Source organism: Hirundo rustica, chromosome 1, assembly GCF_015227805.2.
Source record: "Hirundo rustica isolate bHirRus1 chromosome 1, bHirRus1.pri.v3, whole genome shotgun sequence".
NCBI lineage: Eukaryota > Metazoa > Chordata > Aves > Passeriformes > Hirundinidae > Hirundo > Hirundo rustica.
In genome coordinates this window covers 65,277,684-65,300,087 of record NC_053450.1, presented here as the reverse complement: position 1 = coordinate 65,300,087, position 22,404 = coordinate 65,277,684, and the positions used below count along the sequence as shown (strand labels likewise).

Below are 22,404 nucleotides of genomic sequence, written 5' to 3'. Positions count from 1 at the left end.
AGCAGCTTTCCCCCCTAATACAACATCAAGCAGATCTGGATCAAGCCTCCTCTGAACTGATTTAGGGTAATTTGGGCATCTTTCCACTCTGAAGACAGAAGATACCAGTCAAATCTCCTACAATGCCCTTCTGCAGTTGCCTGTGTTGCTGCTGCAGACGAGGAAAAGTAGTTATTCACACAACTCAGAAGCTTACAGCAGAACTGTTCCCAGACTGCAGCTGGTCCTCCTCAACAGCTTCCTCTCAGTAACAAGAATGAATAAAATGCTTAGTATCAGCATTCTGAGGAGCTTCTGAAAAAAGATAAGAGCATTTCTGATAAGAAGACGACTCTATACATCAGCTCCAGAACTTGATGGCTTGCTGCAGTGACCCTTCCTAAACACCACAACTTCTAAGTAAAAATACAACTCCCATGATGTCTGTCATGACCTACACTGAGTTATCGATATGTACTAACTAAACCAAGCCAAGACCTGTATTTCTGAATTTTAAGACTTGAACATGCAAGAATTCTTCCAGGAACCCATGGCTTCTATAGAATATGCACAAGTTCTCCATCCTAGCATTAAAGCACCTATCTTAAGATTTAGTCCTAGACAGTATAACAAACATTCTGCAAATATTCATTTTCCATGACCAAGCAGAAAGGTAAAAGGAACAATTAAAAAAAATCCATAGAGGATTTGAGATGCACACAGAACTCATCTTCTCACATGCAGGATTACATGCAAGAAGTGCCCACTGATAATACATCCCAGAGTAGCAGCTGAAATGGACTTTAACTGTAGCACGAGGACAGCTGGCATCTAAATCCTCGCTTGAGATAAGCCCCCACTGACGCAGAATACGTAGTGTAACATTTGTTTCTAAATCAGAGAGATTTTGTTTGCAATGACTTGTCTCAAAATTCACCTTCTGGAACTGAGGGAGCACTCAAGACTTGCAAGATCTCCTCTTCACTAGTAATTAAGCCTAAAAAGCTAGAGAAGCTGGAAGGCAAAATCTTGTTTGGGAAGTAACACAGCTCACCACGAATCTTACAGGCATCTTGTGGTTTTTCTTTTGTAAATACAGGAAGAGATGTGAGGCAATCTCAAAAGCAGTATGTGGACCAGTGAGGCAAACTCCTTCAACCTGAGTATGACTGTGTTGTACTTCTGGTAATCCAAGGTGGGCTCACTTCCCTCTAGCCCTTCAAAACCAGAAAGTAATCAGTATGTTGATGACCATAAGCCGCTAAACAGAAGTCTTCAGAAGCCAAGTGCAAATCTCATAATAGGTTCTGAACCAATATGAAAAGGTTTGATGTCCCAATTCCTTTAGAGTTGTTACTTTTAGCCCAATGGAGGCCAGAAAAGCCAACAGCAAATGTCTCCCCTCATGAAATCATGCTTGTTGGCTTAACAGTTTCCATGCAGGATCTAGGCTTTATGATATTTTATATATTTTGCTATTGTGGTGTTTTGCTTCATTTTTTAGGTCAATGCACACTAAGGAGAACAAGAAGTATTCTTGAGTCCATGAAGATGGAAAGGACATATTTCAAGATTAACAGCTCTGAACATTAAATCCTTCACAGCAGACTTCACAAGGAAAACCAGATCCCTGAAGGTAAAATATTTTACAGCATAATTATCACTATTTTTAGCAAGCAAGCTAGTTTTAGCTATATTTGACTATTTGAAAAAAAGCTCATTTCTTGCATGCTGGGAACCTGCCAAAAACCTTCTAGTGTCTCAGAGAGCTGGAAGAACAGCTGGATCTTGTAGCTAGCTACTGTAAACTGCAAGCAGAGAGAAACACTCCCTAAGCCAGAAAAGCACAACACATTCAGTTTTATGTCTGCTGATGTGCTTCTGTGCAACTTCTTGCCATCAAAGAGCAAGTACACTGAAAAACTGCAAAACTGACCTTGAATACTCTTGGCACACCCTGCCTTGATCCACAAAAGCAGGGGCTACCATGGTGGGTATTTGCTGTCCTGCCTGATCCATGATCACCTCCTGTAGTGGAAAGCATTGCTTTTAGCACAAATGGCGATGGTAAACATCCTCCAGAGGATTTTCCCTTGTTATAGATGACCTCTGAGCACTCTGAAATCACAGCACCTCCTTATCTGTGAGGATTTATTACTCTGGGGACACAAAGTTCTACCTTACAGTCTGGACCACCATTTCAGGCACACATGGAGAGCAGAAGTCTGCACTGTAGTCTGAATGGTAGAGGCTGTTGAGCAAAAATAGCCAGACACCAGGCCTGAGGTCCTTGCAGATCTTGGTAGCCTACAGCTGCAATGACTAAAAGGATCCTCATGGTTAACCTGGTGAGGCAAGATGGGGAATTAGAACAAACAGACGCTTGAAACAATAGGAGCAAATCAATTCAAATCAGAACTCGAAGATCTCCCTGCAGGCAACTCCCCTAAAGCAGCTCATAAGAAGTAACTCATAAAAAGACAGAGACTAGACTTAATTAACTGTATTAACACTTCCTGAAGGAGAAGCTATCCAAAGAGGTCTTTAGTAAGGCACAAAATCCAGACAAGATTCAATGTCAGAACACGGCAATAGAACCAGTTCAAGTAAAAAAATACTCACTCTAAATAGTGGGGTAATTAATTACAGAATAAATCATCAAATGAAACAGAGGATTTACAACGTAGGAAAAAAATAAGAAAGCTATAACGCAGACTGCACATAGTTTAGCAGTTAGCTTGTTGGTCAGACATAAATTATCAGACTGAAGAGAAATATGACTCCTTGAGGAGTAATGAATGCAAAATTTGAGAGGATAAGTCTATGATCAATTGATCTCATTGACAGTCATTTTATCACAGAGTTTGGTACAAGCCAGCTGCACAGCTCTGTTAACAGAGCCCGAGCTCCTCCTCACATGAAGCACGAGAACTCACTGCCGTGCCTGCTTGGATTCTGGACTGGATCCCATCCAACCGAGCACAGGCTAAGCAAATTTTACAGACAATGATAATGAACCCTGTAGACACATAATGTGCACAGAAGTAACTCTTCAGTACAGCCAACCAAGGTGTAAGTAAACTTCAAAAAATCTAAACCAAAAACAATTCTGAATTTTCCTTACTGTAGCAATCTTAAAATTGGATGTTACCTCAAAAGTATATTATTGCTCAAAAACAAGTATTAAGACTGGATGAAAAATCCACTGGATAAAATTTACTGTTCCTGTTATTTAGGGATGCTAATGGATGATCCTAATGCCTCCCTGGCCTCAAAACCTTTGAATAAACAGCAAAATGACTACATTATTATCAAACGCGCATTAGAGATGAAGTCATATTGCAATCTTCATCCAACTGTGCCAGAAAAATACCATCATAATATCCTTCTTATTGGCACATGCCCAAATTCAGAGAGGATTATATTTCATCAGTGATTAAATTGCTTAAACCAGAGAGAGAACTTCTGAGCTGCAGTGAACCTCACTCACAAATGCATGTAACTGTTTCAGAGGCCAAAACAGAACCCTAGAAGAGCATAATTTGAAAGAACAGCTTTAAATTGAGCAGACAGAAGCCAGACAACTTAACAAGAGGATTAAACTGAATCCCGGGATTATCAACTGCATAATGAGAGACGTGGGTGGTTGGTTTGTTTTGTTTTGCTTGTTTTTCTTCCTTAGTACTGTAAATTCAGAGCCTTCTAAACAAAGTGAGAATCTTTTTCCCTGGGAAGTCTCTCCTATCCTAATGGAAGTTTTTCAGATGGAAGTTCTGACAATAGATTAATATATGCTTGTCACGTGAATTCATGATGTATGCTGTCCTACATTCCTTATTCTCCAACAGAGATTTTTCTTCTAAATTTTAATTTATGTACACAAGCTGAAGATGAAGGAAAAATTAGTGAAAGGAAATAAAATACACAATGGAAACATTAAACTACACTCTGTACTTTCAGGTGATGAGACGAGAAAATGAAACAGGGTGTTTGCATATTGAGAGTTAATAGGATGAGGCTATCCATTTAGTTCATGGTTGCTCAATAAAGACCACTGAAGAAGCAGGAGCAAAATTGGGAAACAGCAGCAAGCTCTACTATTTGGTTTATGTAATTTTTTCAGGTTTGCTGAGGCTTTTTTGAAAGGTAAAGCAAGCAGGGAATGGCACTATGGGAAGAAAGAAGAGAGGACCCACACTGCATGCACTGACCCACAGCTGCATTAGAAAGTCCATCTGGCAGTGGCCTGCTCAAAAGATCAACCACCACCTTGTCCTTCTTGGGAAAGGGTGATCCTCTGTCCTCACGATTACAAGGTTAATCCAGTCACAAGACTGCTATTGGCTGAACTTATTTTCCCTCCACAGATGTCACAGGAAATGGCAATTGACTCTTAACTGTATCAAATATTGGGATTCCCACAGTATTCCTGATCCTCTTCAGAAAGTGTCTTCAAGCTCAGGAACAAATGCCTCAGACTTATTCTGCTCACTTGTCAGATGGAAAATAAGAACTTTACAACTTACTCTACTCAGTAGGATTCAGAGTTGCTGCTTTCAAGTACAGTACCGTTTCAATTTTATACTGGTTTTTCCCTGATTGTACGATGACAACATTCCATATATACTCATAAATGCAATATTGTTACATGATGGGAAAACTATATAAACATAGATATATAATAATAAAGATGCACCTTACATATAAACATTGCATATGCTTACCCAAGGCTTCTCACAAGCTTTGCAAATTCTAAAAGACACGTATCTGAAGGCAGACGAAGCTGTCCTTCAGCCAGAGCCAGCTGACAGTCTTCAAATGTGTAGTCGGTCACTGAAACTCCCAACGCCCTTGAATAAACCAAAGAAACACTGTAAACAAGACACTAAGAAAACCGACCACTTTTTGCACAGCAAGAAATCCCGTAACAATTATGCTCTCTATTCTAAAAAACTATAAGGAAGAGCCCATAAAAAGTAAGTTTACGTAGAGAGAATGAAATATGGTACTCGATCTGTTCCAGAGCATCTGCTTTGACTGAGTCCATGAAAATATGCAAGAACACAAGGCAAAAATTAGGCAGCGCATAGACTTTCATAGATATAAATTTCATATATGTAAATAACTAGAGTTTTAAAATTTTTAATCTAGATTACAAATATATATTTATTAAGAACTGTGGTTTTTTAAATTATTGATTTATTAATGCGTTAGCACATTCGCCTGAGAAAAACAGCTACTACCTGCAGCTAATATTAATATTATACAAAAGACATTTCTCTATACAGAACAGCTAGAACACAACACATAAAAACAAGAAGTTAAACTCTAAGCAAACAAGTTATTTTTAAATGTATCACATAAGAAAGGCAGAAAAAAAAAATACTCCCAAGCCTTTATACACCAAACAATTCAGTACTTTTGGTTTTGGCTTCACTTCTAACTTGATGCTCTGCAGTAATTGTAGCAGCAAAAGATAATTGATGGAAATCTTGATATTGAGGTTACCCTGCATTTGCTGTGGCACAGTTGACAGAAAGTGTAGTGTGAAAGAGGCCTTTAAGAATTCAGCGTACAAACATAAGATGCGATATAGAAAGCCAACACAGCTCCATATAAGCTACTCATCTGCCACATTTTTTTATTATACTTGATTCCAGTATCTCCTTTATGCAGCCTTTTCTAGCTTGATGAAATCTTCACAAAAAATTTTTATTTACTTACCTTCATTCTTTTCATCTACAGTTTGTCTACCTTGCTGCTAGCCACCCTTTTCATATAGGAAGTTAATATACACTAATGGCAACATTGATGCAAAACCCTGAGGCCCGCCACACTAATTCTGGCTTTGATGAAAACTCTGCATTCAGTTCGATGCCTTATTATGAATAGTTTGATCTGCAATGGCATTTAACTCCTATGCAAACAATTTCTGTCAGGCTCCTCCTCAGAATCTCATTCCAAGGCCTTTGAATACCAAGGTAAATAAGATAAGCCACCAATTAATTACCAAATTTCAGGAATTCTGATATACAGGACATGCACTAAACATTAAAGGTACTGATCAGGGTTTCTCTCTTCTCTTTAAGGCTAAGAAAGTCAAACATTTAGGAAAAACACCTCGCTAAAAAATGTTCAAGAGCACCAAATATGGTAAAAAAATAGATAGTATTTATAAGCTATTTATGCACAAAACAAGGAATTAGAAGGTAGTGATCTTGACTGAATAGCCTCCCCCTTCCTAAAAAGAAACAATAAAGAGAAAGCAACAGAAGGACAAAGCCAAATGATTTAGGTACACAGAAAAAGCATCTTAAAAGCAGAGTGCTGAAGAATAGATTGCCTCATACTGGTGATCTAAGCAATTAAATCCAGTTCTTTCAAACTTTCCTCTGCTTGATCTGTTGTTAGTTCATCAATCCACTCCTCCTATGAAGTGTCCCACCAGTATCTGTTAATCAGTAAACCACCTTAATAGAAAGGATGAGACTCTTGGGCTACCTTACCTCACCCCACTTATGATTAACATAGCAATATGGTTATTAACCAGAGACTTATGGTTAACATAGCAATAAATGTGTAAAATATAGATGAAGAACTCCTCCATGCTGGGGGGATTTAAATCCATTTCCAAGTTCAACCTGACTTAGAGATCAGGTATTGTGAGTATGTCAAGTTTTATAGTATTCAGTACAGTGTTGCATTATACAAGATGAAATCACTGGCATTTTACAATATAAAATCAATTTCCCTCAAAAGAAGAAAACAGAGTGGATGAAAGAAACAGAGTCTTTCCAGCCAGTTGAGATTACTTCCTATTCCCCTCTTTTGCACTGTCTGTGGACTCGGTCATCTCTACAGACATCCATGTCAACTGTCTCCAGCAAGGACATGCTCCAGGCAGCACTTCCCAGAGCAGTTCCAGAAAAGAATAGGGCAATAAACAGAGATTTAGACCAGCCAAGCACATTCCACCAAAATTCATCAGTTCTTCGGGCCACAGGAGGTACAGCATGTAACAGAAATACAGGAATTCATGCAAAAGAGGAAGCTTGTTAAAAATAAGTTAGGAAACTGAAAGAGTAAAGTGGTCCTCTGTTGGACATATTAGTGAATCAGAAGTGATAATACACTTAACAAATTCTGAAAGGACACAAAAAATTTAATGTCATTGAAACTGATTAAAGGTGGCAATTAAAATAAAGAGACTTTAAAGAAACAAAAGAAACCCAAGCATTCCTCAAGGGAAACAGAGAGGATGGACAAGTTAAAACATAACCATAAGGTAGGATGCCAAAGCAAGAAACAATAGCTTGTTAAAGCCAAAAGCAAGATGCTTTTCCAACATACCAAAAGAAAAATGACTAAGAAAGATCAGGGCACTCAGCCTGGGGGGAGGGTTGAAGCCTGACTGCCAGGCCAGCACCAATGCCAGATTAAAGTAATTGCTACATAATGGTCCCCAAGTATGTTGAAGGCGCCTAGCCAAAGAGGAATTAAAAAACAAACAAACAACAAACAAACAAACACCCCAAAAACAAACAAACAAACAAAACACACACACACACACAAAAAATCAAACTTATGATACAAAATAAATTCCAAACAAAAGCCAGGGTCATTTCAGACTCAGCCAAACCACAAGGGGAAAACACAACCTACATCTCTTTATAGCTTTGTGCACCCCTTATAAAAGGGGTGGTACTTGGGCCAGACTTATATTGATATCAGTAAAGGAAAACCCTCACTACAATTAATACCTACATATATGTTCAGTGTCAACACATGCACAAATTGGGATTCAGAAAGACAAAAGCAGCTTCTCTAGTTCACCTGTTGCAATTTTCAAGCTGCTTGACTTAAAAAACGCCCCAAACAAATGAACTTAAACAGGGTGCAGATACATCCAGACTTTACAAAGATCAGAAGTGAGGAAGGAAAGAAACACTTTTGCTTAAAGCAAAGTTCAATGATAGAGTCAGCTGAGGACAGAGAGAGTTCAAGGCGCTCTTGAGTTCAGAAGACAAATCACAAGCTGTATAGGGCTAGCAGATCAAAGGACCTTGATTGCAGCTCACAATGTTGAAGAAACTGAAGTTGGGGAACATATAAAGTTCATTATTTATGCTAAGAATGGTGAATTTTTTAAGTTCTTAGAATAAAGCCTGGCATACTACAGTTCACTGTAAGGCCTCGGTACAACTGCAGCTCACAGGATTTTCTACAGAACCAAACTATTCTAACTTATCCTCCAGGGCAATCTTTTTCTACTTCAAATGGGGGGAAAAAAAAAAATCTATTTGAGATGCAAGTCACAAGTACAAGCCCATATTTTTTATAAACTAAAAAGAAAACAACTTTTCCCATATTTTCATTTGAAAGCATCTCCCCCTCTCTTTTCTTCAAACTACCTCTGCTTTCACACTCAGTTAATGTCAGCCGACTCTTTTTAAAAGTCCAGCAGATTTTTATGGCCTGACATACCTTGAGACGTTTTCCTTCCCTGCCCTCCCCAAGATGCTGGCTATTTACCCATCATACCATCACACTACATGAAGTTTCAAAGTCAGCAAGTTGCTTGAAATCAATAAACCCAAATGAAACAAAACGCCAAAAGCTTTCCTGCAAATCCGATCTGTTAAACACAACAGTTATACTTGTTATGTCCTGATGTCTTACACCAAGCAGCTCCCTATGTCTAACATTTGTGCAGTCACAATATAAGATGAATTATTACCTTCCTCATTCTCTGCATACCAATCCACTATGCATGCAAAACGCTGAACATAAAACAGAATGTGACTGCTGGAATATTATGTAAAGTGAGAGAAAATAGTACAGGCTATATTGTGACATTATGAATCTACATTTCAACAAAAACATTCTCAAAAGCTTTTACATTGTTCATAAGCAGAACTGTGAACTAATCAAAAGAATATTCCACAGGCTCAAAAAGACTCCTTTAAATCAACTATAATCATTATTGGGTGCTGAAAACATTAGGATTCTATCTAATTTGGTATTTTTCTTCATTATCAGATATTCAGCAAAATGACATACAAAACACAGTGGACAAATAACTGCAATTATTAGTAGTCATCTGCACATGAACTTCCTGAACCAGAGACCTTTTGTACCACTATGTTTCAGAATCACTAATTAACCACATGTTTTTTGCAGTATATCTCAGCTCTGATGAAGTAATTTTATCTATCTGGTAATGAATGCCACAATTTTCAACATTTTAAAGACTTACTCCATTTACTTTCAGCTGATCTACTATTGAGTGCTTTCCATCTCTATCTGCTATAAAAAGTAAGCCTTCCTTTAGTATGCCTTTCCAGAACTCTGATGATTTTCTTGACCTCAAAACAACCCTCCACTCTTTTCTCCCCCATCCCTTCCCAAGCTGAAGAGCTGCCAACTATTTAGTTCTGGAAGGCCAGAGTAGATAGCTCCTTTTCTCTCCTCAGACTACTACTTTGTGATATTCTCCAAGCAAAAGAAGGTCCAGTCATGAGTCTGAAGGTCACATAAGGAATTTATTATCTCATAATTATTTAATTTTTAGACAGAAAAAGAAGCTGCCAACAGCTGTATTTCTGCCTGGCATTGTTTGAAAATGGGTCCTGTAATTGTTGGTCTTGTAGACTTGCACATCACAAATCCTCAAGAGGTAAAAAACAAAGGAGGTTCTCCTTGTGTTGTCAGCATTCAAAAGCCATTTCAAACCAGATTGTTGCAAAGTATTACTTAACTTTAAAAAAATTATTTCTTCCTTGAGAAGATAATTGTAGCAAGAAGCCGCACAGTTATCCCTGTTCCGTGACTATGTTCTCCACCTGCGACACTCACAGTATTCACAGAAATTAACAGAGTGCACAATGTATTTCTCATCTCCATTTTTGTATATGGCCTGAAACCAAACAGTGCACAGAATCTTTTAGGTGGGAAAAGACCTATGAGATCATCAAGTCCAACCTTTGACTGATCACTGTCTTTTTAACTGGACCATGGTGCCATGTCCAGTTGTTTCCTGAACATCTCCCTGGGCAGCCCATTCCGATATTTAACAACACCTTCCATGAAGAAATTCTTCCTGCTGTTCAACCTGAACCTCCCCTGGAGCAGCTTGAAGCCATTTCCTCTCATCCTATCACTGGCTGTGCTGGAACAAGCTTGGAACACCCTTCTTTCAAGCAGTTATAGAGAGCAAAAAGGTCCCCCCGAGCCTCCTTCTCTCCAGGCTAAACAGCCCCAGCTCCCTCAGCCACTTCTCACACGATTGATTCTCTAGACCCTTCACCATCGATGCTTCAAATGGATGATTGTTAACTCCAGCACTACAGTAATTCCACTTATACTGATGCTTATGCTTTTGATAGTATAAAAATGCCAAAAAACCACTTTGGATTTCAAAGTTGAATGCTGAGCACCCAAACAGTACCTGTGCAGAATCACACATGGAACTTCAGACAGCACAGGCACAGAGCACAGCAGTTCTTCCAAAGTTAGATTCAACAGGCCACTGAATACAACAAATAGCCGTGAGTCAGACCAGTAAGCCACTGCAAACTCACATCCTCGAGGCTACTTTTCAGCAACTAGCATTACTCTGTCACATATATTGGCAAAGATCATATTCTGATGCTGTCAGAGCCTGCAAGAAAAAAAAAAAAAACCCAACCCTGATTTTGACTGCGCAGAAGACGACAAAAAGCAAGATGGACGCAGAAGACTACCTTTAATATTTTTTGCCTTCACCAGCATGCTGGATAAAAGTACTCATTTCTCAAAAGCAAAATGTAATGCTCTTATGTCAAGCTGGTAAGTCAGTGCTTTAACCATATGACATGCTCCAACGGGGGAAAATGATCCTGACAGAAAACATCAGGAAAAGGGATGTTTCAAGTTCTATGTCAAATATGCTGCACTTTGATCAATTTCAGCATCTACTGCAAATACAAAAATAGGTCTTTAAATGTTTTTGTAAGTGGGGAAGAAAAAATATCGGAAAAATGCAAACTGGTCTATGACATTTTGCTATTTCTACAGGAAGGCTGCTTTTCTGGGCAGAAAATGAAACTTCAGGACTCCTGGACACTGTCACGTATGTTGTTACAATGCTGAGTTTAACACTCAAAAGATGTAGGAAAACAAAATGCTCAAATCAAGAATACAGAAAGAACTTCAGTTCTGAGGTGCTTACAGTTTTGAAAAACAAAGAGGCAAAGATGTTTGATTTTCATCAAGTTTCAGTCTCAACATCTTCCATGTGCAAAAAAATTAACAAATTTGCAATATTTTGCCTTCCATTTTTTCACAAATTGTACCATCCAATCACATTCTTCCCTTTTTTGAAGGCAGTTTTTAGGAGAAATTAAAACTAAAGGAAAACAAATTGTGCTTGCATGTTAATAAGCGACCTGTGGGTATGTGTATTATCATCTAGTCAGTTTATATCTGTAATTACAGGTGAGGTAACTTTAGACTTACACAAAGAGCCTGCAGTACATATTCTCACAATCACCTCCTGCACAACCACTGGCTTATCTATGTACAAAATGAATTTTTGCAACTAACTAAAAGCTAAGCTACTGCCATACTTCTTTCAAATATATCCAAGTCCTAAAGAACAGCAGGGTAGCAAACTCCTTTTTCCCCCAAAAAAGTGTGAGTAAAAGTTATCTACTTTTTCCTTCAAACAGAATTTCTATGCTCTAAACCGTAGTTTGATTACAATTAAGATGTCCTTCAGAATACAGCTGCTAATGAAAATTAGGCATTTAAGAAGAGTAGCAAATGGATACAACCCTACAATGAAAAGAGGTAACTAATGTATTTCTTTTGGGGAAAATACTCCAAACAAACTACAAATCATTCTTTAACTAGCTCTCAGTAAATTAGGAATTATGATGTAGCAAAACAACATAGAAAGTAAAAATGGATAAAAAGTTGCAACTGATGCAGCTAAGAAGCATAAGACTTTTTAAAGCGTAAGAAAAAAATACAAAAAAAACCCAAAACATAACTACTAGCTAAGGATAACAAAATTGTCATCAGGCAAAAAAGTCCCTCTATTACTCGTATTACTTTACATTGGGAAACAATTAAGGTGACATACCTTATGAATAAAAGTAAGTATTTCCCAATATAGAAATACAGAGATATTTCCTTTACCACTGAGAAATTTTTAGAAATAAGTACTTGTGATGGCAAGGTCAAGTGATTTGTTCCTAAATTCTGGAAAAGCTGGGATTGAAGTCTCAAGTGGCTGACAATTTTACAACACTAACACAGTTCTGGTAAATTATTACTTATTAATTTGAAGATTTTAAAAAAACCTCAAAAAACAACACGGGCCAGAAAGTTTGATACTCAAGCAGAAAATATATAGAAGAAACTGTGTAACTCAGTAAATTAACAGGCCAAAACAACCCACGCTGACTACCATCAACATAAGATGATAATAGCTTATGCACGTGAAGACCAAAATGATGACTTTGCTTAAGTAATACAAAAGTAAGGCAATATAATATTTATCTACATGGCATAACTTACTAGTAGGGTGATTTCAGAATTTTGTTAGAGCAATAAAGAACACATAAAGTGAATTAAAGCTCAGAATAGCACCACACTTTATTTATTGATTTTAAATAGAACTGGCCAGGACTGTTGCCATATTTAAAAGTACTCAACATTTTCAGTGACTTGAAAGTGCCTGTAAACACAGCTCCTGACAGCATGCCATGGGTGACATGGGCATTGACTAAACTGAGTAGGAGTCAGAAAAAGGCCAGAAAGACCAGACAAGACAGACTCACTCAAAAATAGGTTGTATTGGAAAATTAAATGTGAGCATATTGGTAAAGTATAAGTAGGAACCGTATTTTAAATGGTGGATTGATCTATTCTGCACATACCTTTTGTGCAAATTAAGAAAATTACCCAAAGGATGGCAAGCATGTTCAGCAGCAGTAGCTATTTTGTATGAGTAACTCCAGTTCTGATAACACAGCCACACTTCAGATTTCACTTCTTGGGCAAGTAAATTCATCCAACGTGCAAGAAACAAATGTCCTAAAGATGCAAACCTCTGTGAATGACAGCATCTCCTTAATGAAATAGTTCATGTTCACTTATATATATAAATTTAGTATCTATCACTCACTTGTGTGGCCACCCACAGAAAAGCTAGTCAAATATGTGTAAACCAAAAATTCTTCAGAGAGCCAACAAGCAGAAGCAATGTAAGTTACAGATGTCTTGTTAAATACTTTGTTTAATGCTAAATAGAAGCTCTTCACAAATCAAGATTATTGTGAAGGCCAAAAATTTCAAGGGCAGAAACTGTATCTAATGCTGCACTCCTCATCTATCAACTCCCTCTGAAATCAAGAGCAAGACACAAGGTTTCCACAACACTGGTTCTAGACTCACAAATACATTAATACCTGGGATTGCCACCTTTGATGCTGTAAAATATTCAGTAGAATTAGACTCTTATGCCAGAGAAATATGATGGGCAGGAGGGGTAAGCACACATCTAAATAGATCCTAAAAGAACCTCTTGAAAACAAGATGCTACATCTCCACTGACCCAATCCTCAAGAAAAGCAAGACAAATCTAGATGAAGCAGTAATATTGTCCTTTATCCAGCAATGCAGAGTGCAAATGCTAGCACCAAACAGCACCCAAGGTACTCGAGTTGCAATCTCAACAGTTCCAGACCAGTCTTGAGAGCATTTGAGCTAGAATCTCCTGTACCAAAAGCTGCATGAATGAACTGGGAAAGTCTGGAGAACTGACACATGAAGAAGGCATCTGGAAGTGGTCAGAAGTAATTTTTAACTATATTATCCATGGTATCGAGGCGTCAACATTCTGTTTCATTCCCATCTGCACTTGAACTTCAAAACTTTGATATCCAAAAACATTTATTTTCCCATTCACATCAACTCAGCATCTACAGCCCCTGCATCATCCCAAAGCAAGCATTTTCTGACATCTCTCATTCTAACATTCTTCCTGTTAAATTTGCATTCCTCTTCTGTGACCACAAATGTTTAATTCTTCAGGGGTGGGAGGGGGAAGCGATCAAGTCTTTCCTCCTAAGCACACTTAGAAGGGAAGGCTTGTGACATGGCAGTTGTTGTAAACTTTTGTAGGCTTTCAAAGATTTTCCTTATAGCACACAATCCCTGTTGCCTTACTGGAACAGAGCTCAGAATGAAGATTTAGTAACCTGGCCTTCTACACAGAGTCTGAGGACAACACTTGCCAGGTGATGATCTTTCATTAACAACAAAAGTCTTTGAGGCCAGTGCCTCCAAGATTTTTCTACTCCAAGACCGGATGATTCAAACAGGTCCTTTTGTTCTTTTCTCTTGTGAGAAATGCCCTTTTGTACAATGGATCTATTGTTATATTGTTGTCCCAACATCCTTAAAGAAACTCACAGACTTGGGTTCAACGAGTCAAGAATTCTCAGTTACTACCTACAAACTGGCCTTTGGCTTAAATTGGAAACGGAAGAGAAGTTACACAAAGGAAATTATGATTTCACAAGTGCTTTCAAAATCAGGATCAGGAAGATACATAAACCTCTCAAGAGTTATAGTGACCACAGGCCTGAGGGTTCACTGTAAATACTGGAAAAGAGTTATCTACTGACTAATGGAAGATATATTGAAAGGACAAAAAATTAATGAAAAAGTCATTAATAAAAATGCAACAAAAGAGTGAAAGTATTAAAATAAATAGCCTTTATTATACCCTACAGACAAGTGTTTTAACTTACTTACATTAACATTCACTTCAATTCATTTGCATTGTATGAGTTACTTGTTTCCAATGGAAGTAAAGCCACTTAAAATTGTGCTTTACTGTTTGAAATAGCCACAGGCTAACAATGAATACATCAAACTATTCTTAAGCTCATTAAAACATTCACAGTTTAAAATGCAACACCAACAGCACAAAATTTACTTACAGTAACTTTCTTAAAATTCAACCACACGCTTTCTCCAAAAGACTAAATACCCACTGGAGCAAGCAGAACTGGCTTGCTATATGAAGGCATGTTAAAAACCCAAAACGACAAACCCAAAAAACCAATATCCAAACCCATCGACTCCTACAGTTCTTGCTGTATTTGTGGCTCCCCGGCCTCCTCTGAGGGGAAAGTAACTGGTACATAAAAGGTCTTGCAGCCACTCCTGAAGACTACAAGGTTCTTTGTAGGCAGACAACCACACCAACTTGATTTCATGATATTTTCTTCAGTCTAAACTTAAAAATCACACACCTATTTTTACACAGAATTACAACATACTTACTGTGCCATTACACGTCTGACGTTATTGGCATATAACACTGGATTTTTTCTTTCCTCTTCTGAAGGAATATACACGGGTAGAAACTGCATACAGAGAACTGAATTATACCAAAAATATTTAACATCTTAAACAATCTCTTACAGTACTATGGTGAAAATTATATACAGTTTATTGTTACTCACAAAATTATATTAAGACTACAGAAAATATTAAAAATTAAACTTTTAAATGCTTGTATGTCATGCTTCTAGAAATTCATATAACATTGACCGGTCATTTCTCACCTCATGGAATCCAAGCAGAGTTTTATCTTAATTTCCTAAGTGGGACTCAGAATTTTTAAATAATATTGACGTATTAGCATTTTCTTGCATAAATCTCACATCCTTTCCAGATAACAAAAAAAAAAAGCACACGCTCAAGAAATATTGTTCTATAGCTTAAAAATTAGGAACCTAAATATTCATGACATCAGGTATTTACTGATCCTCCTGCACATTTTGAAATCATGCATGACTGCCTAACGTACACACGAGAAGTGTTTTTATTTCCTGCTCTTGGATGTTTTGAAATTTTTTCCCTTCAAATTGGACATCAGCCATTAACACTCCATTGAAAGAAAAAATCTAAATGAATGCAGATGACCAGAGAACCACAGAACAGTTGATGTTGAAAGTGGAAAATTAAACCAGAACTGCTGGAGACTCGCAACAGAAAGGGCAGCTTTCAGAATGGCATGGCTTACATTAAAATGTCTTCCAGTGTTTTAAGCTGTTTTAAAGTGTCCATTGAAAAATGACATAGGGACCAAGATAATGGCCAATCTCACCAATAAAAACCTTCAAAACATTTCGTTCTGCCAAGTAAACAACTTCTCAGATGGGAGGAACAAGAGCAGATCACTCTGATCACCACTCCTACTCAGTACCAGACAGACAACTCTCTTAGCAGTGCAGCACAATGAGATAATTTATGCAGTAAGTGAGCAAAGTGCTCACAAACCTGTGTAAAGCCTCTAAATTAGAATAAAAGCTGCAAGAAGCTTAGTTGTAGTACATATAATTACCTATGGGTAGTGAAAATGAGAATTATGACCCTAAAATTTCACACTGGTGTTTTAAAATAGAAACTAAACAACTGGGTAAAGTTGTTAGACTCTATTTTAAAGTTTATAATTTCAGCAAATAGTTCTCAATAACCATGAAGTTAGCTGTGTTTTTAAAATTATATGACGGTATGATCAACAGTATCCAAACACTGGATATTCATTTGTTTCCTGTAATGGAGAAATATTGAATTTATTTTGAGTTTTGCTGGAGTTTTCCCTATATGCACCACTGCAGCTGAAAGCATATGACTCCTGTCTTCTAGGTTTATATGGCAAGCAGGTACATCAGCCTCATGTAATATACAAAACCACCAAGACTGTGACATTAGCAGAGATGAAAAGACTGTTCCTTCAACTTCCAAACCTCATTCCATTTACTGGAGTTGCAAACGACTATCAAGTAATTTGTCCAAACCCAGAAGAAGTTTGACTATGAGGTGATTTCAGAGGTGTTCTGTATGTCTGTGCCTAACTTGACATAAATAGCATAATCATTTCAACATCACCAACAGAACTAAGAGAGGAACTCCCAGCTGCTGCAGACTGTCATGGATGTATGAACACTGAAGTTGACAGGTCACTAAAACAGACATGAGCCAAAACAAACACCAAGTGCAGATGATCATGTATCATTCCTTCTTCACACCACTGCCAGCATGCCAGTTCTAAGTGCAGGATGGGTGGATGGGCCAATATTTACAGAAACCTATTATAAAACCTACATAGATGCTCGCTTCTCAGTACACATACTGGATGACACACACAACATCCCAGAACATATATTATATGCAGAGAAGCCCAGACTAGCTAACTTTGGATCCTGACTGCTGGCTGTTAAATCTTACTGGCTATCGTTTAATAAAAACAACAACAACAAAACAACCCAACAAAAAACAAACAAACAAAAAAAAGAAGTTGTGTTGTTTTGTAGTATGTCTCCCTGAGTTCTTGGATCATCAGCACTAACTGTGGTATCCACGCTGGGAGGTATTTGCCAGTATCTCCGTGTTGATGGAACAGAGCAGGAATATCAACCAACAAGCTTCAGAGACCAGGGAAAAAATATGACTTTGAACACAAACCAACTAATTTTTACTATATGTTACTAGTTCTCACTGCACTTCCTCACAAAAACAGATTCAACAAGCAGCTCTCAAGTACTCTGCCTCATACTTGAGAGCAACCTTGCAAACAGGTCTGCTCCTCTATCCTCTGCCAACTGCTGCTTTAGTATGGAGTATTTCAGAAGGTCACTGGTTAGTTTGTTTTTATTTTCCCCAAGAACTACCAAAGATCATAGCCTGTTATGCAAGATCTGTTAGGAGCTACAGAAACTCAACATCTGCTAGCAGCTGCTGCCTCCAAAATCAAGAAAGCTCAGCAGTGTTCACTCCTGTGTGAATGAACCCATTTGACTTGCCCAGGGCAGAAACCATGTTCCTGAGAAAGGGTAAAAATCCTGTCAACCAGCTGGTTTGTCTTAGCCCTGCATGAGGCAGTCACTCCCTGGCCCTTCTGCAAAACACAGGCCACTACCCCAGAAATCACATTTGCTTTTTATCCAACTAAATTGATAACAGAAACCCCAAAATTCGACAGCTCGTGCAACTATTGAGTGGCTGGTATTTTGCACATCCATCAATTTTGAGAATAACTGATTGCAAAAAAAAGCAAACACAGAGCAACGACAAGTACAGTGATTAACATGCAATATATGTTACTATTGTAACACAGTGTATGTAAACATGCAATAGTTCTTCCTACTCATTTACCCTGCCATCAGTTCCATCTGTCAGAGCTAAATAGCTGCTTCATTATTCAAAAAGCAAAAGAATTGCAGAACATCTGTCAAATATCCTATATGACACTTTTCAAATACTGTAATTGTCCACAAAAATGTAATTACTCTGTGCAAAATGCATAAGGACACCAAGTTGAAAGGAAAGGCTGTAATTGTTTGCACATTTTCAGTACAATAGTCTTCAGCCTTAAAATTACAGTATTTTTCTCAAAACAAAGAATATAGATACATTTTCATTGTGTTTTCCAATTGCACATTCTGAACAGTGTAGCCTAATAAAAAAATTAGCCAGACATTAAGTAACTTATGTGGCCTATAAGAAACCACCTACAATTTTTCTCTACAAGACAGTCCTTTGTTTGTATATCAGCATTCAAACACTTGAATGCCTAACACACAAAGTTGCTACACTAATTGAAACTGCAATCAGGCCATTAGAAGACTATTTGTTCACAAAAGACTCTTTAAACTAAGCGAGAAATTTATCTACTCCATTCAAATCAGTAAAGAAATAGTCTTATACCAACTGGAAAACTGTATTTTGATATGTCATTTTTAGACTATATTTTCACATACAGAAGCCATTTGTCCAAAATATAAGTGGTATCTTAACCTGTTTTTACAGACATACGTAAAGATTTGAATGCAAACTTTTACTGCAGAATTAAGTACAATATTATGTATTCTGCAACTGCCCAGAATACGCTGGAGTTTTTTTTTTACTGACCTCGATTTCCACAGAATTGTGAAATTGACATAAAGTAAGCCACAGAATTTCAAACCTAAAAGGGGAAAAAGATAGGGAAGGATGGAGGAAAAAAAAATTATATGTAATGAAACTGTAATACATTTTGGTCCAAAGTCTTCACGCACCATCCTACTTGTAGGTATGATCATATTCAGATAAAAATTAACAGAAAAGGCCTTTGAAAGTACTTCTACATATTACATTCTGTAAGGTGGAACAAAAGTAGTTTACACGGAATTGGAATATTAAAAAATAGGCAAAACCAGGAAGAAAAACACTGAAAGGTAATATAATGCATAACATGTTAAAGGAGGAATAAATCTGTTTGAGAAAAATGCCGTATTCAGCACAGAGTTGGCAAGATTAATTATGTAACCACTGAGATTTTATCATTACCTCAGTTTGGAATCAAAGTTCATTATACTTCCAAAGTCTGTTAATGAAATGCAGTGTGTGTGGTTTAATAGCCCAAGATACAAGATAACTGGAATCAACTTGACCTTAGAAAGCATTACAATTCAAATCCAGGAAAGGATTTAGTACACCTCAATTAAGGAGCAGTGTCAAGTAGCCACGTTTTCATATAGCATCTAGGTAGTTACAGCAATCAATCATTGTGAGGGGACAGCTGGCCAAAATCCTCTTACACAGATAAAGTATAGGGCAGCAAAATATCTTCACCCCTTTCTTCTTACTGAGCTTCCAACACATTCAAGCAAAGAAAAGAATCAGGAACAATGAAGCCTGTAATTTGAAGTTTACATCCCTGACAGAAACGTGAAAGTCTGGTCTCTAGGTCCTTGTTCAAGAGAATTAAAAACCCCAATAAATTACAAGTAAACTTTTCTCTCTTCCACCTCTGTAATCCTCAAAGATTAAGCCCTGGATTAAAATAAAAATTTAAAACTCATAAAATCTGTATCTAAATCAACTATGGTCTTTCTCTGTTTACAAGGTAATCTCAGTTAATATACTCTGAACAGTATCAAAACAGTAAAAACATTATTTTCAATGACTGTAAGGAAGTGTTTAAGTTTCCATGAGACAAGTTTTCAATCCATCTGACAGGCTACAGCACCTTTAAACAAACAGAACACTCCTAGATACAGACCATTACCCAGATTATGTTTTGGCAAACATTAAAACAGAAAATATTTGTTTACTGAGAAAAGGAAGCTTGTTATCAGTCTTAATAGTATTTTCTGCTGCGACATCACAAATACCTTTTAGGTCACCCTGGAGAATTAATCCTAATTAAGCCAAGCTGTAATTTAAACTGACCCAGTCAATTTGTATAACATCATACGCTGCTGCAGATTCTGATTCAACTTTAATTTAATTTAATTTCATTAGCAGAGGTCAACACTTCAGAATAAGGGTTTTGTAGACATTACAGTCATCTGAGGCAACACAACTACAAACCTCCTACTTCTTCCTCTGTGTTCTTGAGTCCTCAGTTAGGATTCCAAGGCTGAAGTAAGCTACTCACCCTTCTCCTCTATGGCTGAGTTACTTTTTTACATGAATTGCAGGGCAAGTGCAAGGGAAGAGGTAGGAGCTCACGAGAACAGAAATCCCTTTATGCAGCAAATGCTGCAGTGTCTCTCAACGTTAAACACAACCATGGACTCATCTATTTCCAAAGTGACAAATTAATTGTAAGCTGAACCTTTGGAAGGGACCAATGATTTCCTCAAGTCTCCAAAACATGTCCTTAATTAGACCTGGTTCCTAAGTGCAAAACTTAATTGACAAAATTCTAAGTTACTTGAATCTTGGCTAATGCCCGTGGTTTTCTCATTGCTACTAATATATGGGATCTCATGTGAGACATTCAAAACAATACAAAGATTAACCACAGAAGCCAACTCCCCTTTACTTAGGGTTCAAAATTTGTGGTTTTCATCTTCATCTAAGCATGTTGGAATTTCCACTCAAATCCCAATGGGAAAATAATTCTTAATTTTTTTTTAAACAAGCAAGAACTGCTTAGTTTAATATTTTATATTACATGGATTTGCTAAAGAACCTCTAGAATAATATTTTGTTTTAAAAAAAGGTCGAAATTATATTCAGACAAGATAATGGAAGCAGTATCTCCAAATTCTTTGAGTGGGTCGACAGATTTCATGAGAGTAGACCAGTTTCAAACAACAGCTCTAGATTTCATAGAGTAAGATACCAAATCAACTCGCAGGCAATAGAATACTTAAAGCAGAAGCAAGTTGTTTTACTGTAGGCACTTGGCGAAAAAAATTCAAATAAAAACCTAAAATTCATTCTGCAAACCAATAGACTCATAGCAGCAGGAGCACATTGCTTACACCTGGATTCCTCTTAATGACTATTAGTATAATCAGAGAATAACTGATAAAAGATAAATTAATCCTGAAGAATTATCGAATTACCAGCAACTGGTTGACAATATATGCATGTGAGTCACATAAATAAAAACTAAAAGAGGAAAGCAATGGAAAAAAAAAGTTAAACACTTACGCTCCTGGCCCTTGCCACGTCCATGTGATTGTGTCCTAAGAAAAGAAGTGTGACATTTGCAATTAATTATTGTGCTTTCAACTTTTTACATTGCACACAGCATAACTGACAATATATGACTACGAAGTTTTCATGGAGACTTCTGTGCTCTCTTTGCAAAAGTTCTTAGCCCTGTTAGGAATCAGCCCATCTTTTATACAGCTATATGGCCAAAATGAACACTGTGGCACACTAAGAGAGGACAAGTAACAGTAAAAGAAGTGAATAAGACGCAATAGCAAAAATGGAACAGAGACCTGTAAAGGAATATGTAACAGGTAGTGATATGACAGTAAAAGTCATCCTACTTTTAACTAATACTAAGAAGCAGCACAGGAAAAAAAATTGCACTAGTTGGAGACATGATTTAAGTGTACAAGAAATAATCTAAAATCCTGGAAACTAGTTCTGTTCCAACTGGGAAAAAAAGTGCAAGTCATAAGTGTAAAGGCAAGAGGACTCATTAAATTCAGGTTTCTGAAAGACCTGATCAGAAAGACATTCTTTTCAACCCACTGAACAAGTTCCAGTTCAGTTCTATCCTACCATCCAAACCCATTCTAGAGGTTTCAGGTGCACCATGCACAATGACCATGAAAAATCAAGTTAAACTCAAGTTTTAATTACCATTTAGAACAAAAGGCTGCCAAAAATAAAAATAAAAGAAAGCAAAACCATCCACAAAAGGTGAAAAGCATGATTAATGACAGAACAACAGCTTGGAGGGTAAGGCCAATATATCATAAAGATCCACTAAAAATTTAAAACTTGACATTTAACAATTATTTTCAATCAAACAAAGTATGATAAAGGATGAGTCTATGTGTAAGCAATCGATTTATCTGCATTAAAAAACCCCATCTCCATGTAGTGATCTTTTGGAACTATAATACT

General features: G+C 37.2%; 1 protein-coding gene across 2 annotated transcripts in view; it reads right to left on the bottom strand.

The window, feature by feature from the left end:
- The window catches only part of LPCAT1 (lysophosphatidylcholine acyltransferase 1), a 65,746-nt gene that overhangs the window by 18,129 nt on the left and 25,213 nt on the right, over positions 1-22,404 (bottom strand). The window contains exons 7-10 of one of the 2 annotated variants that reach the window (XM_040064855.1): positions 21,472-21,506; positions 18,955-19,009; positions 15,319-15,401; positions 4,704-4,829 (exon numbers count right to left, since the gene is read on the bottom strand). In XM_040064855.1, coding sequence (XP_039920789.1) covers positions 4,704-4,829; positions 15,319-15,401; positions 18,955-19,009; positions 21,472-21,506 — 299 coding nt within the window. The remainder of the gene's footprint in view (positions 1-4,703; positions 4,830-15,318; positions 15,402-18,954; positions 19,010-21,471; positions 21,507-22,404) is intronic. The other variant, XM_040064859.1, reaches the window with a different exon arrangement.